Genomic DNA, 22,743 nt, shown 5'->3' with positions numbered 1-22,743 from the left:
CCATGATAGCTCTTTTGTCTGTCCTCATCATCCAACATGAGATCTCTCTGAGTACTGATTGAACAGAACAATGCTATGTGGGTCTCAGGTGGGATTGAGCTAGCTCTGAACAGCTTGGGGAGCTGGTGATAGGAAAAGAAGGAAGGTGGGGGTACCCTGGGGTCCCTGCAGCCCCCACAGGGCCCCAGCAGCAGGGGGGGATGCTGCCCCTGCCCACAGACTCCCTTTTTGGATATTAAATGATGAAGCCACTGTCTGAACAGGGGCTTGAACCCTGGACCCTCAGATGAAAAGTCTGATGCTCTCCCAACTGAGCTATCCAGGCTCCCATTTGGGGTTCTGGGTGGTCCATCACAGGTGGAGGGGAACCCCCCTTTCTTCAGCATTGCAGGGACAATATGGGGACTCTGGTATTTCCCACTCCCACGCCTCCCAACGAGGCTGCCAGCGCAGGCCAGACTGAGCACCCGGGTTCTGGGAATCTCCCTGGGCGCTGAGCAGGCACAGGGATGCGCCCTGGGAAGGCGCCGCTGCCGCAGGGATGCGCAGGCAGGGAGGAGCGGGATGCTGCGGGAGCGGCTCTGAAACCTCCGCCGCTCCCAGAGGGAGGCAGGAGGGCCCCGCCGGGGGCAGGAGCAGCAGCGGTGGCTGGGGCCGAGCAGGCTCCGAGCTCTGCTCTGCGGCTGCAGCAGCCTCGGCTCGAATCCGAGTCCAGCGGCCCTTTCGCAGGAGCCGCGTTCAAGCAGGAGGGAGGGGGGGCTGCGGGACTTGGGTTACTGAGACACGGAGCCCGTGGTGGGCACCTACAGGTGCCACCCCACATATTCCCTTGCCCTCCGGGAACCCACCCTGACAGTTCAGCCTTGCCCAGCTCGGAATGGATTGAAGATGAAAGCCGAACCCAATTGCAGACGGGGTGGGGGAGTCCCAGGGACAGCCCACGGGGCATCTTCAAACACCTTGTGCGCACTAATTGGCTTCATTCGAGGAGCCAGCGATGGCATCAGCCCCCTTCTGCCGGGCTGGGGACAGCACTAATGGGCCGGGGAACGGCGGCCTCGGGACGTCCCTGGAGGGGAGATCAGAGCTCGTACGTACGGTGGGAGTCTGTGTGGTGTCGACTGAATAAGCTTGATTACCCTGATTAATCAGAGCCTGCTGCTTTTACACCATGTGCGGAGCTGCGACCGCACCGGTGCGCGGACCCTCGGCAGCCATGGAGGCACACCGCAGCCCCCCGAGGTACACCGGCTCCGGGCTGGACACACCCGCAGAAAGACACGCGGCGGCTCCTGGATCCCACAGAGAGGAACCATACGGAGCTCAGAGTCTTCAGGGAGGTGCTCGGAGGCGGGACCCTACAGAGACGGACTGCGAGTCTCCCCCCGGGCAGGAGGCTCCCGGGCGCGTTTCCACCGCTGCTCCCCCGGTTCTTTCTGTCCCTTTTTAGCCACCGTTAGCCCGGCCCATGGGGGCGGAGCTCCCGCTACCCGGAAGGGCCCGACCAGAACCACGTGGTGCGGGACCACGTGTTGGCAGCGTCATGGCGTCGGCGCCTAAGAGGTTCAAGGTACGGGGGAGGCCGGGGGCTCCCGGGGAGCTGGGGACACACCGGCTCTTGGGACGGCGGCGCTGAAGGGATCCGCGATCGGTCTCATGGCTGCTTCCCCTTCACCCCATGCTTCCATCCACAGGCGGCGGTCGAGAGCGGCGCCCAGGGGAAGGGTAGTGCCGACTCCCTCTCCGGGTTCCTGGCGTGGTGCGGGCGGGCTGGGGTGGAGCTGAACCCCAAGGTGAGTCACCGCGGGCCGGCCCGGGCATGCCATAGGTCCTCCCTGGTCTGTTCGCTCCGCCCCTCACGGCTCCCTCCGGCCCCAGGTCCGCCTGAGCAGGGAGGGCGCGGTGGCGGGGTACGGGATGTTGGCCGCCGAGGAGCTGGAGGCGGGAGAGGTGCTGTTCACCATCCCTCGCACGGCGCTGCTGTCCCAGCACACCACCTCCATCCATGCACTCTTGCAGGAAGGTGAGTGCAAGTTTCTTGCGTCACTCGAGTCTGCTGTACCTTTAAAAGGAGTAAATGGGTCTATGGTAAAGCCTCGGGAACGTTCCTGATTTGTGCAGGATGCTGTAGGGCTGTTTGATACCAGATAGGAAAAAGGGAGGACTGGGCATCCCCTCACTTCCCTGACAGCTGTGCTGGACAGGGAGAAAAGTCCATCAGTGCAACATCTCCAACTTCTAACTGACAGGCACCCGTACTATGCTGCTTTCCTTGAAGCACTGGTAAGAAAAAGAACAGTTCCTCAGTACCTTAAGGCATGCAGAGCCTCAGGCTGAGGAGGACTAGGCCGTGAGGCCTGGCAGAGCTCATCTTTAACTCCAGAGAAGCCATTTCTGGTCCTGGTTCAGCTCAGGACAAACCCAAGACAAACCAGAATAAAAGCGCAAGCCCTGTCTCCAGGCTGACGACAGGCACGGAGGCTTGGCCTTTAAGGTTTTGGTTCTGATATGCAGAACAATTAAGGTTTTCTCCATCCTGTCTGGTTCTGTAGCCCAGGAGTCCCTGCAGAGCCAGTCTGGTTGGGTCCCTCTCCTGCTGGCCTTGCTTCACGAGTACACAGCCAGCAGCTCCCAGTGGCAGCCGTATTTCTCCCTCTGGCAGGACTTCCGGAGCCTGGACCACCCCATGTTCTGGTAAGGTGAAAGAAAGGGGCTTGGGGAGGCTCAGGGTCACAGCTGAAGGCAGGCACAGGCCAGGGCTGCTGAGCACTGTCCTGGGAAGGGATGTGATGCTGCTGGGTGACCCCAATGCACTATTCAAGCCCTTTGCTGGCAGTGGCAGGAGCCTGAGGGGCCCTCCTGGAGTTACGTTATATAGGCAGAGCTAGAGAACAAGGATCTGGAGAGCAGAGGGAAGCTGAGATTTTTAAGGAGGAAGGAGTTTATAGACCCTTGGCCCTAGCACAGATGGAGAAGAACCTGTTTTTCTTGCAACAGGCCTCAAGAAGAGCGAACAAGGCTCCTGCAGGGCACAGGCATCCCAGAAGCTGTGGACAAGGATCTAGCTAACATCCAGCTGGAGTACAACTCCATCATCTTGCCTTTCATGGAGACCCACCCTGACATCTTTGACCCCAAACTGCACACTCTGGAGTTGTATAAGGAGCTGGTGGCATTTGTCATGGCTTACAGGTGAGAAGTAAGGGCTTTGTTCCAGAAAGGAGCACGGACAAGGAAGTAGTACAGGCTGTGTTAGAGGTTGCAGCTGCACAAGAATCTGAGTGTAAGGTGAAGCTTGCCCTGTGCAGCCATTTGTACCACTGGCTTGTCTTAGCTTTCAGGAGCCTTTGGAGGAGGAAGAAGAAGATGAGAAGGGGCCCAATCCTCCCATGATGGTGCCTGTAGCAGATATTTTGAATCATGTGGCCAACCACAATGCCAACCTGGAATACTCTCCCGTGAGTGTAAAGCTGCTGTCTGGGCATTGTTACAGCTTGGTTCTGTTTTAGTAAGCAAGATGGGATCCTAGCCCAAGACAGCAAGTCTGGCCTGGATCTCATTTAAACAAACCCTGCTGCATCTTTGGTTAGGAGGAGCTCAGGGTCATCTGAGCTCTCTGAAAGCCCCTGTTGAGCAGTCGGATCAGCACAGCTCAGATGCTCTCCTCTCCCTGCTTGCAGCAATGTCTGAGGATGGTTACAACACAGCCCGTGAGGAAAGGACAGGAGATCTTTAACACATATGGGCAGATGGCCAACTGGCAGCTGCTGCACATGTACGGTTTCGCAGAGCCCTACCCTGGCAACAGCCACGACACAGCCGACATCCAAATGGTGACACTGCGCAGGGCGGCTCTGCAGCGTGAGCGGCACCCCAGCCCCCGGGAGAGCATGGGGCAGGGATCTCTGTTTAACAGGGATGACATGAAAATAAGCCTGTTCCACAGCATTTCAGGGGGTGGGGGCCATGCCTTGGATTTCTGTCTCCTTTCTCCATTCGCCCTCCCCCTGCACTGCCATCCCTGCTGTGTTCATAGCTCTGCTGTCTTTGAAACAGGAGCCAAAAGTGAAGCGCAGCAGCAGCTGGTCTCAGAGCAGTGGGACTTCCTGTGCCAGCTGGAGATGGTGGGGGAGGAAGGTGCCTTTGTGCTTGGCTGGGATGAGGTGCTGACAGAGGAAGAGCTGTCCATGACCCTTAAGGTAAGAATGGCCAGAAGAGCTGCAAAAGGGAGCACAGAGTGCAGCTGGGCAAATCAGCAGTGCAGAATGGCTCAGTGAAGGGGACAAGCTCCTGCAGGCGGTTTGGCACTAACAGTCCTATGTGAACAGTGGTAGGGGGTGTGGCTGCCCAGCTCCCAGATGCTGTTAAGTCATCTTCCTCTCCTGAAGTAGCCATCCAATGTGTACTCACATTTGTCTTGAATGGCTCCATGGCCACTGCTGTTCTAGGAAGCTGTCACAACTTTGTAGGTGACAGCTGAGATGCTTTACAAGACTTGCCAATACCCAGATTTACTGTTTTAATGTTCTTCTAACCCACAATTACTTGCACTGACGTATCTTTGCCTGTTTTAGTCTCTTAATCTTTGGTGCAGCTGAGGAATAACTCACCTGCTCCACATGGCTCTTCTGTTCTGCTGATGTACTCACACTGCCAGTGACTTATCCCTTTGCCTGGGTCACTACAGGTGCTCTGCATGTCAGAAGAAGAATTCAAGGAGTATAAGGAGCAAGATGGCTGGGAAGATGACAGTGATGAAGAGGAAAACTCTACCCTCTCAAATGAGGCCCTTTCCCGACTTAAAGCCCCTTGCAAGAAGCTCCTTTATGACAGTGTGCTGCTGACCCTGGAGTCCTATGGGGCAGACCTGAAAGCAGAGCAGGACTTGCTAAATAACAAGGAGGCTTATGAGAAACTGAGTCGAAGGGAGCAGCAAGCGCTGCATGTGCGCTACGGACAGAAGAGGATCTTGCACCAGCTGCTAGAGCTGGTACAATAGAAACCCCAGGCCAGGCCCCGGCTGGACTGATCCTGAGGGAAAGGTCAGCCTCTGGCCATCTCTTCTCCAGCAGAGAGGACAGATGGCAAGACTGACTGCAGGTCCACTTGTCCCTCATACAGCACATGGATTTTTAGCTACCTCTACATAAAGAAGTATCTTCACAGCACAAAGGTGGTTTTGAGTGGCCTTATTGTACCATGAGAGCTCTGTAGCACAAATACCACCTTTTTCCAGAGGCCTTAAGAAACCCCAGCCATGCTAATGGGCAGACATACACTGCCAAAACAGCAGAGGATTCCCTCATTCAGCATCAGAAGTTGATGGCAAGAGCTGCTCCTAGTCCAGATTAAGAGGGCAGAAATCCAGCTGGTAGCTCTTACCTTAGATAGATTCAGAGTAAATATCTGGTGGACCTGCTGACAACACTAAACTCTTCACCTGTACATATTTTATGTTGAACATGTTCAAGAGTACAAGCCCATCTAGCTGGTCTTCATGTAGTCTCAGTATAACAAATATTTCCTTTTTTTCCCACAAAAGGTATTTCTGTGTGGGCTTGAGACTACTCTGGAGGAGCACTGTCACAGTTGCACAGCTGCTGCAGGCTGAGCATTTGATATACAACCTCTGCTTGATCCAGTTCTACCCTGAACTCACTTTGGTTTTGCATGACAAAACACTGATGCTTGACAGGCCAAGCTCTATTTAATAAAAATGAGTTTTCTTACCCAGCGCATGCTCTCTACTTCAGCAGGCTGTGAAGCCCCATCTAAGAGCAGGGGGATTGTTGCTGCTGCAGTTAAAAGTACTGCAGACAAGCAAAACCCACACTGCACTCATGACAAAGCTCAGCTACAGCCCTGCCTGCAGTGCTTGGGGACAGGGTGGTTCAACCGAGGGGAGTTTGTTCTGGTTTCCCAGATGGGACAATAGTGAATTTGAGCAGGATCGCACACAGCTGCCACTATCCTTCATGGAGACATTGGTATTTTGGTATCCTGTGCCTCCAAAGTAATCATATTGGAAAATGTACATGTCAGAGGAGTATTATCATTTTGTATCTTGGTTAAAGTTTGGGGTTTGGGTTAAAACTTGTTTTTTAGATATGCAAAAATTTGGTGATGACCAAAGCAGATAAAAGGATTGAACATTATAACAAGACTTTGTTATACCTGCTGTTTGTAATTGTTTGCCTGCATGGGCATTGAAAATTCCACCTCATTGGAGAAGGGCATTTTGAGAACTTCACTTTTAAGAATTTATTTTTGGCCCATGGTTAAAGCTTAGAGGGGATTAGCTTACTGAGAAGTTGATTATGTGGTGGCCTTTTTATCTATTAGAGAATTGTGGAAAATGGCCTCAGAATGGATCCTGCAATTAATGTTATTTTGTTCCCAGGAAGGAAAAAAGGGCAAAGTACCAGATGCTGATCTATTCTTTGCATTGCAGAATAATGGTAAGGCTTGGAAAGAATGTGGATTGGTGACAGCAGACTCTCATGTTTTAGCACTAGAGAAATAAAAAGGAAGTGTAATGAAGAGAATGAGGTGAAGAAGAGAAAGGAAAGAAAAGGGGAAAAGAGATCAGAAAAGGCACAGTAAATTTGGCTGATTGCTCTGACAGTTGGAAGGGCAGGAGGTAATGTAAGGGAATCAAGTTTCAAATGCTAAATTCCCATGTAGTAGGAAAAATTCAACATAGGTCCTTGTAAGCAGAATGGGCACTGGAAACAAATGTCCAGAGAACCCAGGGCACAGATAATCCTCAAAGATGGGAGGCTCCACAAGAAGGAAGACTGCTTACACTCAGTTGGAATTAGACTGAGAGGCAGCTGACTGGTCCACAGAATCCCCAACAGAACTCCTGGTCACAGTAAATTTGGGGAATGAAAAGGTAGAATATCTAATAGAGGAGCAACCTAGATGTAAATAAGCCTTCAGTAAACAAAGCACATATATAACTGGAGCCATAGGAAAAAAGGAAATAAAGCCATTTTTCCAGCCACTCAAATCTGGAATTGGAAAGAGTTTTATAAAATTTCTGTACATATCCAAATGCCCAGTGCCATTATTAGGAAGAGAATTAAGTAAATCAAATGCAAAAAGAACCTTTGAAAAAGGATCCAAGTACATTAACGAGAAGAAAAAACCCTGGGGGCATAAGTGTTTATGTTACAGGATCAAAAAGACCCAGAGAGGAAGAGATACCCATGAAAATAGAAGATGAGGTGACTCCTCTCACTCGGTGACTGGCACTCCTACAAGATCACAAGAAGCAAATCTGGTAACAATCCAATTAAAGCCAGGCACGAGATGGGTAAGATGAAAACAACACCCTGTTAAACTGGAAGCTAGAAAAGGGCTAGACCAAACACTGAAAGATTTATTAGCTTTGGGTTGCTTCAGGAATGCCAGTCATTTTAATACCCCAATTCTACCTGTTAAGAAACCACACTCAGATGAGTATCAGCTATCCAAGATTTAAAAGCAATAAAGCTTGCACACAAAATGTGCATCATCCACATAAAAAGACACTGGTCAGTGGTTTAGGGCATTAGACTTGAAAGATATTCCCTTAAAAAGATATCCTTTTATATCCCACTGGATGCTGGAATTCAGGAGCTGTTTGCATTTGAATGGGAGAATCCTCAAATAGGGGGCTGTCAATTATGCTGTACTGTTGAATCATAGGGATTTAAGAACAGACATACAATTTCTGGAAAACAATGTAGAACTGTGTGTCTTTGGGATTGGAATGGGAGGCACAGTAAAAAGTATAGTGAAGAAGAAATGAGAACTGTGTCTACAGTTCCAACTCCAAAAGGCTCAGTTTCAGTACATCTGACCTTGCAAAGAAATGCCATGGAATTGTAGGACCTAGGCACAATCTACTCCTTGCCACAGAGGTGACTAATGCCTGGAACAGAAAGAGAGAGAATTCCCTCTGAGCTGCCAGTCATTGGCACAGCTGGCTCAGGGATCCCTCAGAGCTGTTTTTTCCCTTATACAGCAAATGCAAAGCCAGGTATGGAACCCCTTAAACCCAAGTAGAAAATCCTGACCTCTCTGCCCACATCACAGCAGTCAACTAAAGCAGTTAACTATAACAAGCTGATGTTATGTAAAGAAGGAAGTGAAGCTCTATTTCCTAGCACCTGCTAGGTCAGAGGACCTTGCAATATTACCAACACTGAAGCTGCCTACCCTTAAAACAGCTAACCACAACCCTGGGCAGATTCCTGCTGCAGGGAGACCACAGCAGGGTGGAAGGCACTAGAAATGAAACTGATGGGCTGTCTACACTCCATTATACCTTCAGTGCAGTCTCCTGTCTGAGACAAACTCTGCACATGATCTTGCAACCAAGGCATTTCTATTTTCACACAACTGCCCCTTCTGATGAACTTCAAAGCAAGACCCTGTCCAGTCATTACATCTGCCCACTGACCTCATGCTAGAGAACAAACCCAGCTTTCAACAGGCAGTGCCCAAAACACATTGGAAAACTGCAGGTTTTGGATGGGTAGAACAGGCTTTGGAAGACACCAACTGGCCAGGACAGAACTGGAGAGAATAAGCACAGTGGCACGTGCTGCATGTCATGACTTTAATGTGTAACTACAGTATGCATACATACAAGAGTGGGAGAACTAAAGCCCAAGAACTAGAAAGGCTACAAAATACAACACGTGGACCAATACTTTACAAAACATTGAAAATCCTTACAAAATGGGCTGTATTGGTCCTTTGGGTTTTTTGTTTTGTTAAATTTTTTCTTTTTTTTCTTTTTTTTAGTTTTTTTTTTACAAACTTATACTGTGTGGTCACAGGGGAGGGTGGGAAAAGGTCTAGATTTAACCCCTCATCTTCCAAAATTTACAACTGTCCAAAAAACCAAAAAAAAAAGCTATAGGCCTGGTCTCTGGTTTATTTACTGAAATCAGCTGACCCTCACCCAAAGGGCCTGTTTCTTCTCCAACAAAAAGGAGGCATTCTCTGACTGCCACTTCACTTGCTGTCTTATCAGCATTTGATGAGGGTGAAGGGAAAGCAACACTGAACCTTAACCCCTCCCTCACCCCTCCTGTACTCCACAGAATTCCCATATTCCAAACACATCTACTTTTTTTTTTTAAACAACTTAGTGATTTAAAGGTCCCCCATTCACATAAAGAAAAATAAGTTACTGGCTTTTCAATATTCTTTGGGAGTCTGGGAATGTCAGGACAAGGAGGTCTGCCCCAGACAAGTGCTTGGCATCAGCAGCTGCCCCTTTATTACAAGATGGACAGGCACCAGTTACCCACCTGCCTTTTACACAATTTGCACAAACCCAAAAGTCCAGACAATGTTTCTGTTCCTTGTATTTACACTAGTTCAAATGATATTCACAGCATCTTCTGAAGTTTGGCCGAAAGTCAAAAAATTTGTTTCAAACTTTGGAACATGCCCACATAAGACTTTCACCCAGGGTCTGTTGTGTCTACCCAATCAAGGGGGCTGGGAAGGTCAGGAGGAGCCTTACAGAGTCTTCAGTCAGTTGATGGGACGGGACCTCCAGGCTGGCACTCTTACAACGCAGGATGCAGCTCATCTAACTGGCACCAGTCCCTTCCATTACTTGCTGGGCCTGCTTCTGCCCCATGCAGCACTGTGCAACCGACTGGAACAACCTGCACATAGAAGCAAAGCAATGGTAGGTGCATTTATGGAAGCAAATGGATGCTGTGACAGCCCTAAAAACTCAAGGTTCAACTGCTTCAGAGATATAATTTTAATGATTTTGTGGTTAAGTTATACTCACTTCTCAATTTCTGGAGCACAGTGAACAAACTCATGGTTCCAGAACTTAAAGGCTGGATTTTTGATCAGCTCAATGAACGTAATAAGGAGACCCCAGGGATGAGGCCTATTTACAATCAGTCGTTCCAAGAGAACCCTGAAATCCAAAAGTAAGGACACTTAGAGCTCAAAGATCAAAAATACAGAAGGAAGGAAAGCAAAAAGCTGAATGCTGGCAAGTTAAACGCCATCCCTCTCACCTGGTGATCTGCTCCTGGATGGCCTCTGTGTTGGCCTCTGCAAACAGGTAGAGCATGGTGCAGCTGAAGTAGTGGGTGTGGCTGTTGGGGTAGCGCAGCTGGTTGGCAATGGCGTTCAGGAAGAGGTACCGGCCTGCAGGAGAGAACACTGAGCACACACTGCTTCCCTTGCACACAAAGGGGAATAAAGCAGCAACCAGCAGCGCTTGAGATTAATGTCTGGGAGCCTTGTGGAGGTACATGAAACAAAACCAACTGAAAATATGTAAAAGATGTACTACCTACCCAGGCTGATGGAGAAATGAGAATTCAATTCTTCTTCACTGAAGGCATTTCTAATTCCCTTGAATACTTTGAACTTTTGGTTAGAACATTGCTCCTATATTCTAATGCAGCATTCATTTCTGTGAATTCATTATCAGCTACATGAAATCACAGAATCATCAAGGCTGGAAGAGACCTTTAAGACCATCAAGCCCAACCATCAGCCCAGCACTACCCCTGTAACCCCATAACTACTAAATCACATCACCCAGCACCAGATCCAGATACCTCTTAAACACCTCCAGGAATGGCAACTCCACCACCTCCTGGGCAGCCTAATCCAATATCAGACCACCCTAACAGGGAAAAAAAAAAAAATCTTTTCTGGTATTTAATCTCTATCTTCCCTGTAACACCTTAAGGCCATTTCCTCTTGTCCTCTCACTGTAGGCATGGTAGAAGACCCCCAATTCACTACAACAACCTTCAGAGCTCGAGGCCCCCAAGTCTCCTCAACACTTACCAAACCCAGATCTCAGCCATTTCTCACAGGAAATGTTTTCTAGACTTTTCACAAGCCTTGCTGTCCTTCACTGGACACATTCCAGTACCTCAATGTCCTTTTTAAAGCAAGGGCCCACTTGCTATAAACATGACATTGCATGAACTAGCAGTGTTTCCAGCTCACCTTCAGTATCCAGATCTACTGCCAAATTCTGGAAGATGTCCATGTGAGCTGAGTGGGTAATGGTGCTCATGGAAGGTGTGCTGCCTTTGTTGTGAATGTGTGCAATAGCTTGAGTACCTACGTAGAGCACCAGTGCATTAATCAGCTGGATGTTGTAGCGGTTGCCAGGTTCATTTGATACCTAATAGCAAAGATAGGAAAAGCATCAACAGTCAATATTCCTTCAGCACACAAAGGTACAGCATGTACAAAAACAGCATCCAAGTATCTTACTGATTATCCAGAAGACAACACACTGGGACATCCACAAATTCAATTTGGCATTTAGCCTTTTTAATATGGCTTATATTAAAAAGCATATATTATAGTGTATATATACGTGTGCGTATATAGATATATATTCAAAAACATCAGCAAACTGTTGACACAATAGATTTGTTTTTACTCTCTGCCTAAAGGAAAACATCAGGTAAGGCAATGTGAATTCACCAGCCAGCAGAAAGATCCCCCTTGTGTCAATGTTTCTGTCTAAGCAATTCTCTGAGGAAATCCAACTTCAGACCCAAGTCTGCTGCAAGCTAAGCCATGAGATGTCTGAAATGAGGTTTTAGCCACAATTCTGAATTGGGCTTTAGCTAATTTGACCTTTTTTACCCTTAAAGTACTGGCATGAGGATCCATATATTTCCGTAACAATTAATCTATTTGGAATAAAAATTAAAACAGATTCTAACTTATTCAGAGTGTGCATTTTCACAGGCTTTTCTATTGCCTGGAACACATACTGGCCAACACACCAAGAAAATTCCTGCAGGAAAAGATGGTGGCTGAACCAGTGAGATCATTTGTGCCACATTATTTCAACTGAATACCCACAGAAACCTCAAAAACCTCAAACTTACTTGTAGGTTGCTTCGCAAATCAGACAAAAAGGTGACTGGAGAACGAGTTTTGAGATAGGAATCCAGGTCTTTCTTGAACTGAGGTGGCATCACTCCAGTGAAATTCGTGAGTATCCGTGGAGCAATATTAATCTCACTTAACATATCCACCTGTTGACAGAAAACCCAGTCAACTAAACCATCAGCAAGGGAACAAATTAAAAAGCAGATCTGTAAGCAATATTTCATCAACTACTGCTGCTGATCACTCTTCCTTCCATCAATAAATGGCAACACCTGACTTTTGCAGGTTTTAGAAGAAACTTGATATCTAACATACAAGCTTATTACACGATGTCTTGAAGAACTGAGAGGATAAAAAATTCAGGGGTGAAGGCCATAGAGAAATTCAGTCACTGCCTTTGGGGTCTCCCCATCTACACTATGGACAGTCTGGTAGTTTCAAAAAGCACAAACATCCACACAAGGCAAGAACAGCCTTCTTCAGGGACAATGAGCACTGCAGCTTTGCTCCCATCACCCTGTAGAGCTCAGGAAGAGAAGCTCAACAGGACAGAGTTTTGGCAGCATGAGAGTTTCCTTCTAATCATTCCAGAATTAATTAGCTAGCAGATACCTGAAGATTTAATTAAATAATATTAACCTGGATAGAGAGTATTTTGAGCATTAACGTTTCCTATTATCAAACTCCTTTAAAGTAAGTTCTACCTTTAGGTTGGGGGTGAAAGGGTCTGGAAGCCTCATGTTCCGTGGGAAGGCACTCAGGATCAGATTCCTTAGCTGAATACAGTTAGGTGGGATCACATCACAGAACCCATAGTGGTAGTCACAAAGAAATTCTGGGAAATCATGCAACAAGACCAGCAACACACGCAGAGTGCCCTGTGAAATAAAGTATTAAATATAAGAGGTGTATAACTGTTGAAACTGTCCAAAAGCTTGCAGAGCCATCATTCTATGTCATGTGGCTAACATTACCAGAAGGAAACTAATCTGGGAGGGCAGCCTGCTTTCACTCACAATTTAAATTCAACTCTCAGAGGTAAGCTAGAAAAAATAAGCTAATTCTATTTTGCCGACAGAATGCCTCTACTTTGATTGGAAGCATCTATTAGTCGATATTTCTTTACCTTATAAAGAATTTGCATAGGTTTGGTGAGTTCCACATTTCTAAGGAAAGGAGCCAAGTACTTGAACAGATCGATCAATAACTGGGCATACATAGGCCAACCCTGTCAAGAAAAGAACAGCAGGTGGAAAATATGCAATGAAGAACAGTTACCTTAATTTCAAAACTATAATTAGACTGATCTTTATGAAAACCTGGATGAAGAGCTAGCAACTGCCAGCTCAACCACTGAGTGCAGCACATCTCATTTCAAGGGCTTGGGCTGCACACCATGTGCCATGGGTGTTTCCAGAACCCTCAACATGCCATATTGAGCTGACAATATTTAGCCCAGACGGAAGGTTACAGCTCTTCCAGACACTGACAAAGGCATGTTTATCAAATTCAATTCACCCTGTGTTCCATAGTTATTGACACACAGACTCTCCTCCATGCAGTTAGGTTACTGTGAATATGGAAGACAACAAAAACAGAACAGCCATGCTACTAGTGCACTTTAAGAGATGTGAAACAGCACCAAACCAGATAAACATCTGGGTGAGCTTTTTAATTCAGAAAAGATAAACTGCAGCCACACCTTCTGCTGTGGTGTATGTGCCAGCATTCTTGCAATAAATATCCGATGGGAGATCAGTTCCAGCCAGGCATAAACAAAACCTGGAGCTTTTGTAGGCCTCAGGATGTGAAATGTGTTACTGAAAGAAAAGTTAGAGCAGGTTAGAAGAGCACAGCAATAAGATTGGTTTTCATAACATTGAGGGAAAAACATAGCCCTAAAAGCAAAGGCATTTGAGCATTTTGGGTTTTACCAGTCATCTTCCCTAGAACAAGCAATTCAGTCCACAGTACAACCAGTTACTCCAAAGGTGATGAGGCCACCACAAAGAACAGTCAGACAGCCTTTATGTGAAAATCCTTGATCCTACTAAGAAAGGATAAGCACTGTGGCCAATCCCAAATACACACCAGAAAGCTGTGAGTGTCTGGAAGTTGATGGTCTCCAGCACATGCTCAGGAGCATTTAATTCCAACAGCAACATGATGAAGATGCGATGGTAAGGAAGCTGCTGAAACTCACTCTGCCGAACATCATGGTCTTGCAGAAGAACTCCCACCACAATACCAAGAACCTAAAGGGATTAAGACACGTGGAGACAGCAAGAATTACTCTGCAAGTCAGACTACAGATAATACTTTAACCATCAGTAAAAAAAAAAAAACCAATCTCTAGATTCTAACAAGAACCAAAAACCCTAGTTATTGGAAGTGTTGCATAAATGAATATTCTAATTTGTTTCAGCAATTCCCAAACACTATGCTTTGCTCTCCTTGTCCCTTGGACCCCAGTCACAATGACTGACTGGGCAGTATCTGAAGGTCTCAGACTACCTAAGACGATCCAGCCATAACCCAAATAATGTAAGAGCAAAGGTGAGACCCTCATAACATGAAGGCAAATGCTGAGGGATCAACAACCTTAAAACAATAGCTGCTATTTCATTTCAAGGCACAAAGATGAGTTTCAGATTAATTTGACGTGAAATCTTTGTGAACAAGAAAGCCACTTGGCATCTTGGTGGTTCACTCAAAAGTTTATCAGAAATCAACCCATCTAAGTTCTCATCAGACATTTCAGCAGCTGCCCACATTAAGGTCTGCACCTCAGGTTTATCAAAGGTACAGCGAGAACACACTTTAAATGCAACGAGGACAAGGATGATTCCCAACCTTATTCAGGAGGTTGATCTTTGTGACTGTGTTGGTTGCCTCCCCAGAGTGCTTCACCAGCAGTGCAATGAGTCGCACAAAGGCATCCAGGTTGTGGTAGCACTTGGCTCGAATCATGGTGGGGTTGGCTGCAGGGTTGTGCTGCTGCTCGGCCAGGGCTCGATAGCTGATCTCAACACACATTTCGGTGCAGAGACGGAAAAAACGGGTGATCAGGTCATCTGTTTTCAGGATCCCCTGCTGGTGCATCTAACCAGGAAAGGAAAGGAAAAGACGTCAGCACCATAACCACAGACAGCTCATTTTACAATTTATTTCCAACAACACACCCTTTACAAAGCACCCACCTTGCCTGCCACAACAGTTAATTTTTGCCATACTCTCCTGAGAGATAATTGTTTGCAAGGCATTTTGAGGGTGGCATCACAATTTTAGCAAACACACTTATTCTCAAATACAATCTTTTGATTCCCAAATCTTTCCAACCATCAGCATAGCTGAGAAGCCCGTTTCAGCAACAGTGCTGCCACCAGCACTCAGCCTTGCATGAAGAACATGAGGAGTACAAGCTCTGGGCAGGGCAGACTCCAGCTCCTAGCTCAGGAATCACCACTACTTGGCAGCCCCATTCTGTAGAAGCAAACTGCATTTGGAAAGCAAATTTTCCTTACACAAATATTACAGAGAAAGACTGGGTGGGCTTCTTTGCTTTGCATGGGGGAGCTGTTTTAATAATATACATATAAAAATCCCCAGAGGCCTCATTTTATTTGTTAGCCACAGTATTAGAACAATCAAAAGGAAACAAAGTACACTGCAGAAAACTTGGGGGTTTTGAATAAAGCATCTTATCTCTAAACTCCTAGTGGACATAAAGCTATTAAAACAGCAGAACAGGTAATTTGGAGACAATGTGGAGAACTTCTAGTATTTCTGGAGAAACTTTTTTCCTAAAAAGCCCAAAGAATTTAGGTATCTGCCTTCAAAAATCTGTGCTTCTTCTTGTCCTACAGACTTGTGGGCAGGAAGCAACACTTTGGCAGTCATTTGAGTTCAGTAATAGAACCTTATTTAATGTAGTTATTGCAAAATATTCTTTAAAACTTATTACTAAAGCCTGTAAGGAAACAATTGTAAATAAACACTGCACTTCAATATATTTAAACTGCCTTTTCAAAACTGATCAAGTATGTACAAAAGGTAATCAAACAAGTGTGATAAAGAATGAAGTGGTACAAAAGTGTACTAAATATTTTGAGTACTCTACTGAAGTGTGCTTTAGAAGCATGATTTAAAGTAAAAGAAGTGAGATCACAGAAATAGTAAAATATTTCTTTAAGATTTATGTTTAGCACAATATCTATTAAAAACATTCAAAAAGTTCTATGCAGTAGAAGTCAGACCAACTGAAAGCTGTCTATAACCAGTACTAAAAGAACTAAAATCAAATTAAAAAGAAACCGCAGCATCAGTCACAATCTTCATGCATACTCTAAAGCCTGAGCTTCTCTTCATTAGTAGCTGCAAAGTCTGCAGCATATCTGTGGTAGTGTCACAAACTTAAAAAGAACACAATGCAAAAAGGCCACATCAGGGGCTTTCTTGCAGCTGCAGTCAAGGAGCAGCATGCAAAGAACACAGTTTTAGGGAGATGCCTGCAAATACAGGACTTTGTAACCACACATGCTGGTCTACTGAGGGGATCTCCCTCCTCAATGACACCTAGAAGGCAGACGGTATTGCGATGCTCACCACACCTGTTAAGGTGCTTCAGAGTTCTTTAACAATGATTATAAGGATCATGTCCAACATGATGTTAGACATTGTTTAAATTTAAGCACCACTTCAGCTAATGAAGTCTCAAGATTTTCCCTATCAATGGTTTCATTCTGAAAAAGAATTCCCTTGCCCACATGACCTGAAACAATTTACCTGAATCTCGACTGGTGAAATCCTCCTGTAGGCTGTCAGAGCTTTTACTGTTACTCATAAGGAGTAACACCAGTCGAGGCTCATTACAGAGCATGACAGAACTATTTCCAAGAGCTATTTCAACTCAAGTTCTTTTTTCACCAAACCTATCTCAGAACTCGTGGTCTGAAGTGACAGCCTGTTGCTACAGTATCTGAAGAGAATGATTTGGTGGAAGACAGGGCTTCATCAAAACCAGACAGAACTTTGACAGTAAACTGCCATACACCTGACATTTTCAAAAGGATGCCTAACAGCTTATAACACCACTTTAAAATGGAGGGCATCACACCCTACTTATGTTGAATAAAAAGCACCTTTCTTTCCAAAAGCTCTACCTGTCCAACAAACGCAGAGAATGCTTTGGTACTGTCACGGCCTGCTGCAGCTGAATGGTAGAGGTTCACCCACTCCCTCAGCAGGTATTCTGCCTTCTCTCTCAGGCCTGGTGGGTCATCATACTCTGAAGCTTGGGAAATTCCTGAATGCATCATGAAATTAGGACCTCCATGAGCACGGTCAATCATTGCTTCATAGTTTGATCGGACCACTTCCATCAGCTGGGGTAATCTAATGCAACAGACCAGAGCAAGAGTTGGATTAGAATTCCTCCTCCCCCACAAGGTGCAGGAACTGGAAGCTCAGTCAGAGAGAGTTGAAAGAAAGCAAATTATTTCTTATACTAAAACTTTCTATCTTACAGTCCTCACTGGAAAAGTAGAAATAAGTCATGAAAGCAGATACACTTATGATGAAAGAAGGAACACTGAAATCACATAAGCTTTGAAGTTCCACTCCAATTTGTACAGCAGAGTGCTGCAACAAAACACCACAGGGATTAGAAGCAGCTTCTCTTCTGCAGACTTCAGGAGCCCTAAAATGCTCCCAGACAGGGAGATGCCAATACTAAATGGCCTGACTGGTTCTGGCTGCAGTGAAAGCCAAGCCATACAGTGAAGACAGTCTATCCATGCCAACTGCAGATGAAAGGACTTTAGTTTTGTGACATCCTATTAGCAGCTGTATTGCTAATGGCAGCCACTGCAATCAGCCAGCTGCTGGTTGCTCTCACAGCTATTCAAAGCTCTCCAAGCTATAATCCATGTCTTTCTCAAACCCAGCAACAACTGCTTCCACTTTACAAAGAGGAGGCCTGCAAGTCCCACAGGTATTTCCAGGTGCTGTGGCAACATTTGCCAACCAAATGGTTCGGGCAGTTTGCTGGTGGATACATAAGCCATGTGAGACTGGTGGAGGATTGCTCTGTAAGCTCTAAATAGAAAGAATTGTCCAATTGGATTATTTGCAATTAAGAAATTAATATACTGACACCTAAATATGTAAGATTTAAACAGGCAATATTGTTGCATAAATTTGAGATAAAGCAGGAATTCGAACAAATTTTTCACAGTTGCACAGAATTTTGGACTATAACACAGAGAGATTTTCTTGCTTGAGCATTCAGTTTCACATACTGCTGCAGCTGCCTCTATTTTGACTAAGATGAGCCCATTTACACTAAACTGACAGTTGAAACTAAGAAAGGACTGCAAGCCTTGGGGAAAGTTAAAAGCTCTATGATTGAATGATATGAGACATTGCCTATATAATATGCAAATCATATATGAGCACAAAAAAAGTAACACATTGCACAACACTATAGCCTCACCCTTCCGGGGCGTTTCCTCTGGAATGAGCATTAATTCTCATGAGTGTCTCAATGGTGTGAAACAGATCTGCTTCTGTTACATGGGCAACACTTCTCTCATCCACCAACAAGATCTTTACCAACTGCATGGCAAATGCCACAGCCATGTAGTTCAAGCCATTCTCCATGGACTGTCAACATGAAAAAGACAAAGTTCAACCACAGATCTTACAGTGGAGTGAGTGCATCCCTCCTCCTTTAAAAGAGCAGATTCTCTTTACCTGAGCCAAGTGAAGGTCATACTGCTGCATGTTAACAAGGTGATTGCGGATGAGCAGCTCCACAGCTTCCACGTTGTATTTGTACTCGTCTCTGCATTCAATCAGGCACCTGAAAAATTGGACTTCTTACAAAAAGTGTACTTCAACAACACAGTTTAAGTGAAACAACTCAAATCTAGTACTTCAGAAACTGTGACATTTACTGTGATTCATTACCCAGCTTCAAAGGAAGCTTCTTCCAGAGCATTCTCTAAGGTAATGTTGAAGTTCAGAACAGTCAAACTCAAGCATCTATTATTGCCCTGCACAACTGGTCATAAGAGCCCTTCAAGAGCTTCAGTTTATTCAGCATAAGAAGTTTCTCTTCCAAGGATGAACTGGCAGATCTGCCTAGCTGAAGCTTCTGCTGCATGCATATGCCATGTCACATTGTGACAACATAGAGATATTCTCTGCAAAATGAGGGGGGGAAAAAAAGCCCACACCATGCTCTAATGCTTAATTCCATTAAGGATTCCTATCATGTTTTGGAATGAACCGGCATTATCAGAAGATCTAGTTAATTTTGACAAAAAAAGCTGATTATTTTCTGTCTGTCCAAATTGCAGCAAAGCAAAATATTAACAGGCAGAAAATTCAGAGTAATACAGGAACTCCCAAAAGATGGTTAAAGCTACATCAGTGTTCTTGTTGCCTTATAACTGACCTAGTGATTTGTTTGTTACACCATGGAGATCCATAGGCACGGCCATCCTGCAGAGCCTTCAGCACCAGCAGGTGACACTCACGGTAGCGGAGCAGGAGGTCAGCGTCAGCCCCACTGGTGGCATCCAGCAAGCCCTCTACAGCCTAGAACAGATGCAACCTGTTAGCAGAGGAAAAAACCAGTCCTCTTCCAAATCTGCACATTACATCAGCAAGAGTTATCACCAGAAGACATGAAAAAAAATATCAATTTAATTGTGCTGACCTCTTGGTAAGACTGTGTGATATTTTACCAGCTACTATGGCATCTATACATGCACTGCACACAGCTATGCTATCAGAAACAAACCTACAGGTCTCTCTATGCTCCACTAGCTTTGTATGTGCACCAAATACGATGACAGACTGTGTTACTTTATGCTGCAGTCTCCTTAAGTCAATGCCTCCTCAAGCAATTCTGCATACAGCTTATGGAAATCTACCTGAGAAAATATTTACAGAACCTGCCAGAGGTAAGCGAGCAGCTTCCTTAGAGAAAGAGCTGCAACACTCAGAGATGTATCTGTGTTAGTCTACAGCAAATGGAAGATGAGTTTTACACAGGCAACACAATTTATTTGGTCAAGTTCTAGTCAGGACTGGATCCTTTAATAGGTAAAAGCATTAGCAGACAAAAATGAAAAGTCCCCCTCCAGCTCTCAGTTACCTCTGTTTTGGCACTATTCCTGGATCCTCATGGAGACAGATCAGTATCCTTACACTATTCTCAAGTGGATTTTTCTCTATGTCTGTCACTTGTTCTACTCTACTACAGAGGCACTGATGCCAGCTCAGATCACAGAGCTCACTGCAACACTTCCCAGTGGTACAGCCTACAAATTCTGGCTGGGATGGAGTTAACTTGCTTTATAGCAGCCCATATGGTGCTGTGCTTTGGATCTGTGCTGAAGCGGTGTTGAAAACACAACACAGTTTTGCCAGTTGCCAAGCAGCACTAGCACAGGATCAAGGCTTTTTCTTTCCCCCTCATCTTCCTCCACCAGTGGGTAGGCTGGGGATGGACAAGAGGCTGGGAAGCAACACAGCCAGGACAGCTGACCCAAACTGAATAAAGGGATGTACTACACCATATGACATCATGTTCAGCAATAAAAGCTCAGGGAAAGGAGGATGAAAAAGAGCATTCATGGTTCTGATGTTTGCCTTTCCAGGGAAATATCACATGTGCTGAAGCCCTGCTTTGTGAGAAGTAGCTGGACATCTCCCTGCTGATGGGAAGTAGAGATTTTAGTTTCATTTGTGCAAATAGCCTTTATTTTCCCTATTAAATGGTCATAATCTGAACAAATATCATCTAGTCTTCCCTGTGTTTTCTCTGTATCCTGCAGAAAAGCAGAAAGAGGAAGCAGCTGGATGGATGTTGGGCAGCTGGCCATGGTCAACCCATCATGCATAGTCATATATCAGTCACTGCAAAATAAACCCCAAATGTGCCACTAGAAATCTAGTACTAGGCTCAATACTATCTACAAGTGCAGCTCAAACCCTTTTTTAGCCTCCAAATCATCCTGAAATCAGACTACTCTGGACTGCAACAGCTCTTTACTTGCCAAATCTGAAGAAAACTAAGTCCCAGGATTCTGTACACTTGCTTCTTCCACAGCAGTCTCAACACCATGTGTACAACACCCTACGTGAACACAATGGCTTCCTCCCAATCTTATTTATCAGATTTCCAAAGACAGCAGTTCAGTACTGTACACCTAGCAAGTTCCACAGGATGCATGAAGAAACAAGGTCACCAGCATGACAATCCATGAGCTAGGTGAGTAATAAATTCAAAGCAAGCTGTTAGAGAGATGAGTTGTCAACACTCACCTTCTGCAGTAGTCCAAGTGCAGCAATAGCATCCCGGGAGTTCCGAGCCACTACCACCGCCTCCAAGAGGCTACGCAGTGCTTGAACTTGAGGATTCATGGCCAGGGTGTGTGGAATGGATTGCAGGTGCTGCTCCAGTTCTGTCATACATTTGTCATAAATTTGTGCTACATCATCTGTAGCCCAAGCTTGCTGCTTAAGAGAAGTGAGAATCAGTGATTTTTGCAAAGATTGCATTTGTGACACTCAAATACTGACTGACTGGCTATTCTCCTTGAGAATCACAGAATGGTTTGGGTTGGAAGGACCTTAAAGGCTATCTTGTTTCAACTGCCCTGCTATGGGCTGAGACATCTTCCACTGGAGCAGGTTGCTCAAAACCGCACCCATCCTGGCTTTGAACACTTCGGGGAGGGATGGGCCATCTACAGCTTCTTCAGATAACCTCTTTCAGTGCCTCACCACCCTCACAGGGAAGAAGTTCCTCCTAACACCTAATCTAAACCTGTCCTCTTTCAGTTTGAAGCCATTCCCTCTTGTTCTGTCAGTAAGGCCTTATGTGTGCATACAAAAACTTGTTAATTATCTTAAAATTCAGACTTGCCATCTGTGACCTTCAAAAGTAATCTGAGATGTTAATAAAATGTTTCACTGCAATTAAAACTACATGTAGTAATCCTGAACTGCAGAATTTGTCCCAATATGGGTTACAAATCCCCAAGACTGGATATGGAAGTTTTATGTTACCATTACTTTGTCTTAAGAACAAATGCATTTCTTCGACCACTATCCCCAGACAATACAAACACTTGACTCTTATGAGTCCTAACAAAAACACAAGTTCTGCAACAGTCTCCAAAACAGCTATAGTACTCTCAAGCTGATTAATTCAGAAGCCTCTACCTTCATAGGCTGAGCCAAGAATCCTGTAGGCTGAGTTAAGTCATTGGTGGGCAAGAAGCCAGGGACATTTCGTGCAAATTCTTCATAAACAGCCAGCTGTTTTGGGTCCACACCTCCAACCTTTGCAACAAAAGGAACAGGCATTTAACTCATTTATAAGACTGAGGCAGTAAAAAATGAGGGCAGCTTGTGTAGCAGGTAGCTACTCCTAAACAAAGTGGCCAGACATTGAGTAGGATTCAACTGCTCTGCACTGAGGTCCTATCTCTTCTTCCACACCTCCTAAGAGGGGAATTTTGCTCTAAAAACGAAACTCACATTCCCAGAAACAGAAATAACTGAATACTGAGAAATGATCTGCTGAAAAGGACATGGTATGTCCTTTAAAGGAAGAACAGAGAAAGGAGACAAAAGAAAATAAAATATAAAAAAACCAAAACAGTGAGAGGAAATACACAGAAAGAGAGACTCAAGGAATTGAGAAAATGATATAATTACTCAATTTGGAATAATGTATTTATGTGTTTCCATACTAATCAAAATAACAGCAGCTGCAATGTTAGGCAAGACTAACAATATATGATTACTCAGCTGATGCTGTGC

General features: G+C 45.3%; 2 protein-coding genes and 1 non-coding gene across 6 annotated transcripts in view; 1 reads left to right on the top strand and 2 right to left on the bottom strand.

Moving 5' to 3' along the window:
• Positions 1 to 252: 252 nt before the first annotated feature.
• TRNAK-UUU (transfer RNA lysine (anticodon UUU)) lies at positions 253 to 325 on the bottom strand. The gene has a single exon. It is a non-coding gene; the product is annotated as a tRNA-Lys (tRNA).
• Positions 326 to 374: 49 nt separating this feature from the next.
• Positions 375 to 6,161, top strand: SETD6 (SET domain containing 6, protein lysine methyltransferase). The gene is made up of 9 exons (XM_009090690.4): positions 375 to 1,570; positions 1,695 to 1,793; positions 1,879 to 2,023; positions 2,553 to 2,694; positions 2,998 to 3,192; positions 3,335 to 3,458; positions 3,681 to 3,861; positions 4,057 to 4,199; positions 4,688 to 6,161. Exons 1-9 carry the CDS (start codon positions 1,469 to 1,471, stop codon positions 4,997 to 4,999), a joined length of 1,443 nt encoding a protein of 480 aa, XP_009088938.2. The 5' UTR covers positions 375 to 1,468; the 3' UTR covers positions 5,000 to 6,161.
• A 2,433-nt stretch (positions 6,162 to 8,594) lies between these two features.
• CNOT1 (CCR4-NOT transcription complex subunit 1) overlaps positions 8,595 to 22,743 on the bottom strand; it is a 55,165-nt gene continuing 41,016 nt past the window's right edge. For all 4 annotated transcript variants that reach the window (XM_009090688.4, XM_009090689.4, XM_018914652.3 and 1 more), the window contains exons 34-49: positions 22,141 to 22,260; positions 21,238 to 21,429; positions 19,361 to 19,503; positions 18,655 to 18,763; positions 18,395 to 18,564; positions 17,064 to 17,295; positions 14,755 to 15,003; positions 13,993 to 14,156; positions 13,604 to 13,721; positions 13,028 to 13,129; positions 12,606 to 12,779; positions 11,898 to 12,047; positions 10,996 to 11,176; positions 10,044 to 10,176; positions 9,806 to 9,940; positions 8,595 to 9,674 (exon numbers count right to left, since the gene is read on the bottom strand). In XM_009090688.4, the coding sequence (XP_009088936.1) occupies positions 9,596 to 9,674; positions 9,806 to 9,940; positions 10,044 to 10,176; positions 10,996 to 11,176; positions 11,898 to 12,047; positions 12,606 to 12,779; positions 13,028 to 13,129; positions 13,604 to 13,721; positions 13,993 to 14,156; positions 14,755 to 15,003; positions 17,064 to 17,295; positions 18,395 to 18,564; positions 18,655 to 18,763; positions 19,361 to 19,503; positions 21,238 to 21,429; positions 22,141 to 22,260 (2,451 nt within the window). In that variant the 3' untranslated portion in view covers positions 8,595 to 9,595. The remainder of the gene's footprint in view (positions 9,675 to 9,805; positions 9,941 to 10,043; positions 10,177 to 10,995; positions 11,177 to 11,897; positions 12,048 to 12,605; positions 12,780 to 13,027; positions 13,130 to 13,603; positions 13,722 to 13,992; positions 14,157 to 14,754; positions 15,004 to 17,063; positions 17,296 to 18,394; positions 18,565 to 18,654; positions 18,764 to 19,360; positions 19,504 to 21,237; positions 21,430 to 22,140; positions 22,261 to 22,743) is intronic.

The sequence above is a fragment of the Serinus canaria genome, chromosome 11 (genome assembly GCF_022539315.1).
Source record: "Serinus canaria isolate serCan28SL12 chromosome 11, serCan2020, whole genome shotgun sequence".
Taxonomy (NCBI): Eukaryota; Metazoa; Chordata; class Aves; order Passeriformes; family Fringillidae; genus Serinus; species Serinus canaria.
Note: the sequence above shows the minus strand (reverse complement) of the source record. Positions and strands in the feature narration are given on the sequence as shown.

Excerpts from the sequence above, each read along its gene's own strand:
- SETD6 (XM_009090690.4), top strand. The coding sequence starts at position 1,469 with ATGGGGGCGGAGCTCCCGCTACCCGGAAGGGCCCGACCAGAACCACGT. Across the intron at positions 1,794-1,878 it reads GGGTGGAGCTGAACCCCAAG|GTCCGCCTGAGCAGGGAGGG; the intron begins GTGAGTCACCGC and ends CTCCGGCCCCAG. Across the intron at positions 3,193-3,334 it reads GCATTTGTCATGGCTTACAG|CTTTCAGGAGCCTTTGGAGG; the intron begins GTGAGAAGTAAG and ends GGCTTGTCTTAG.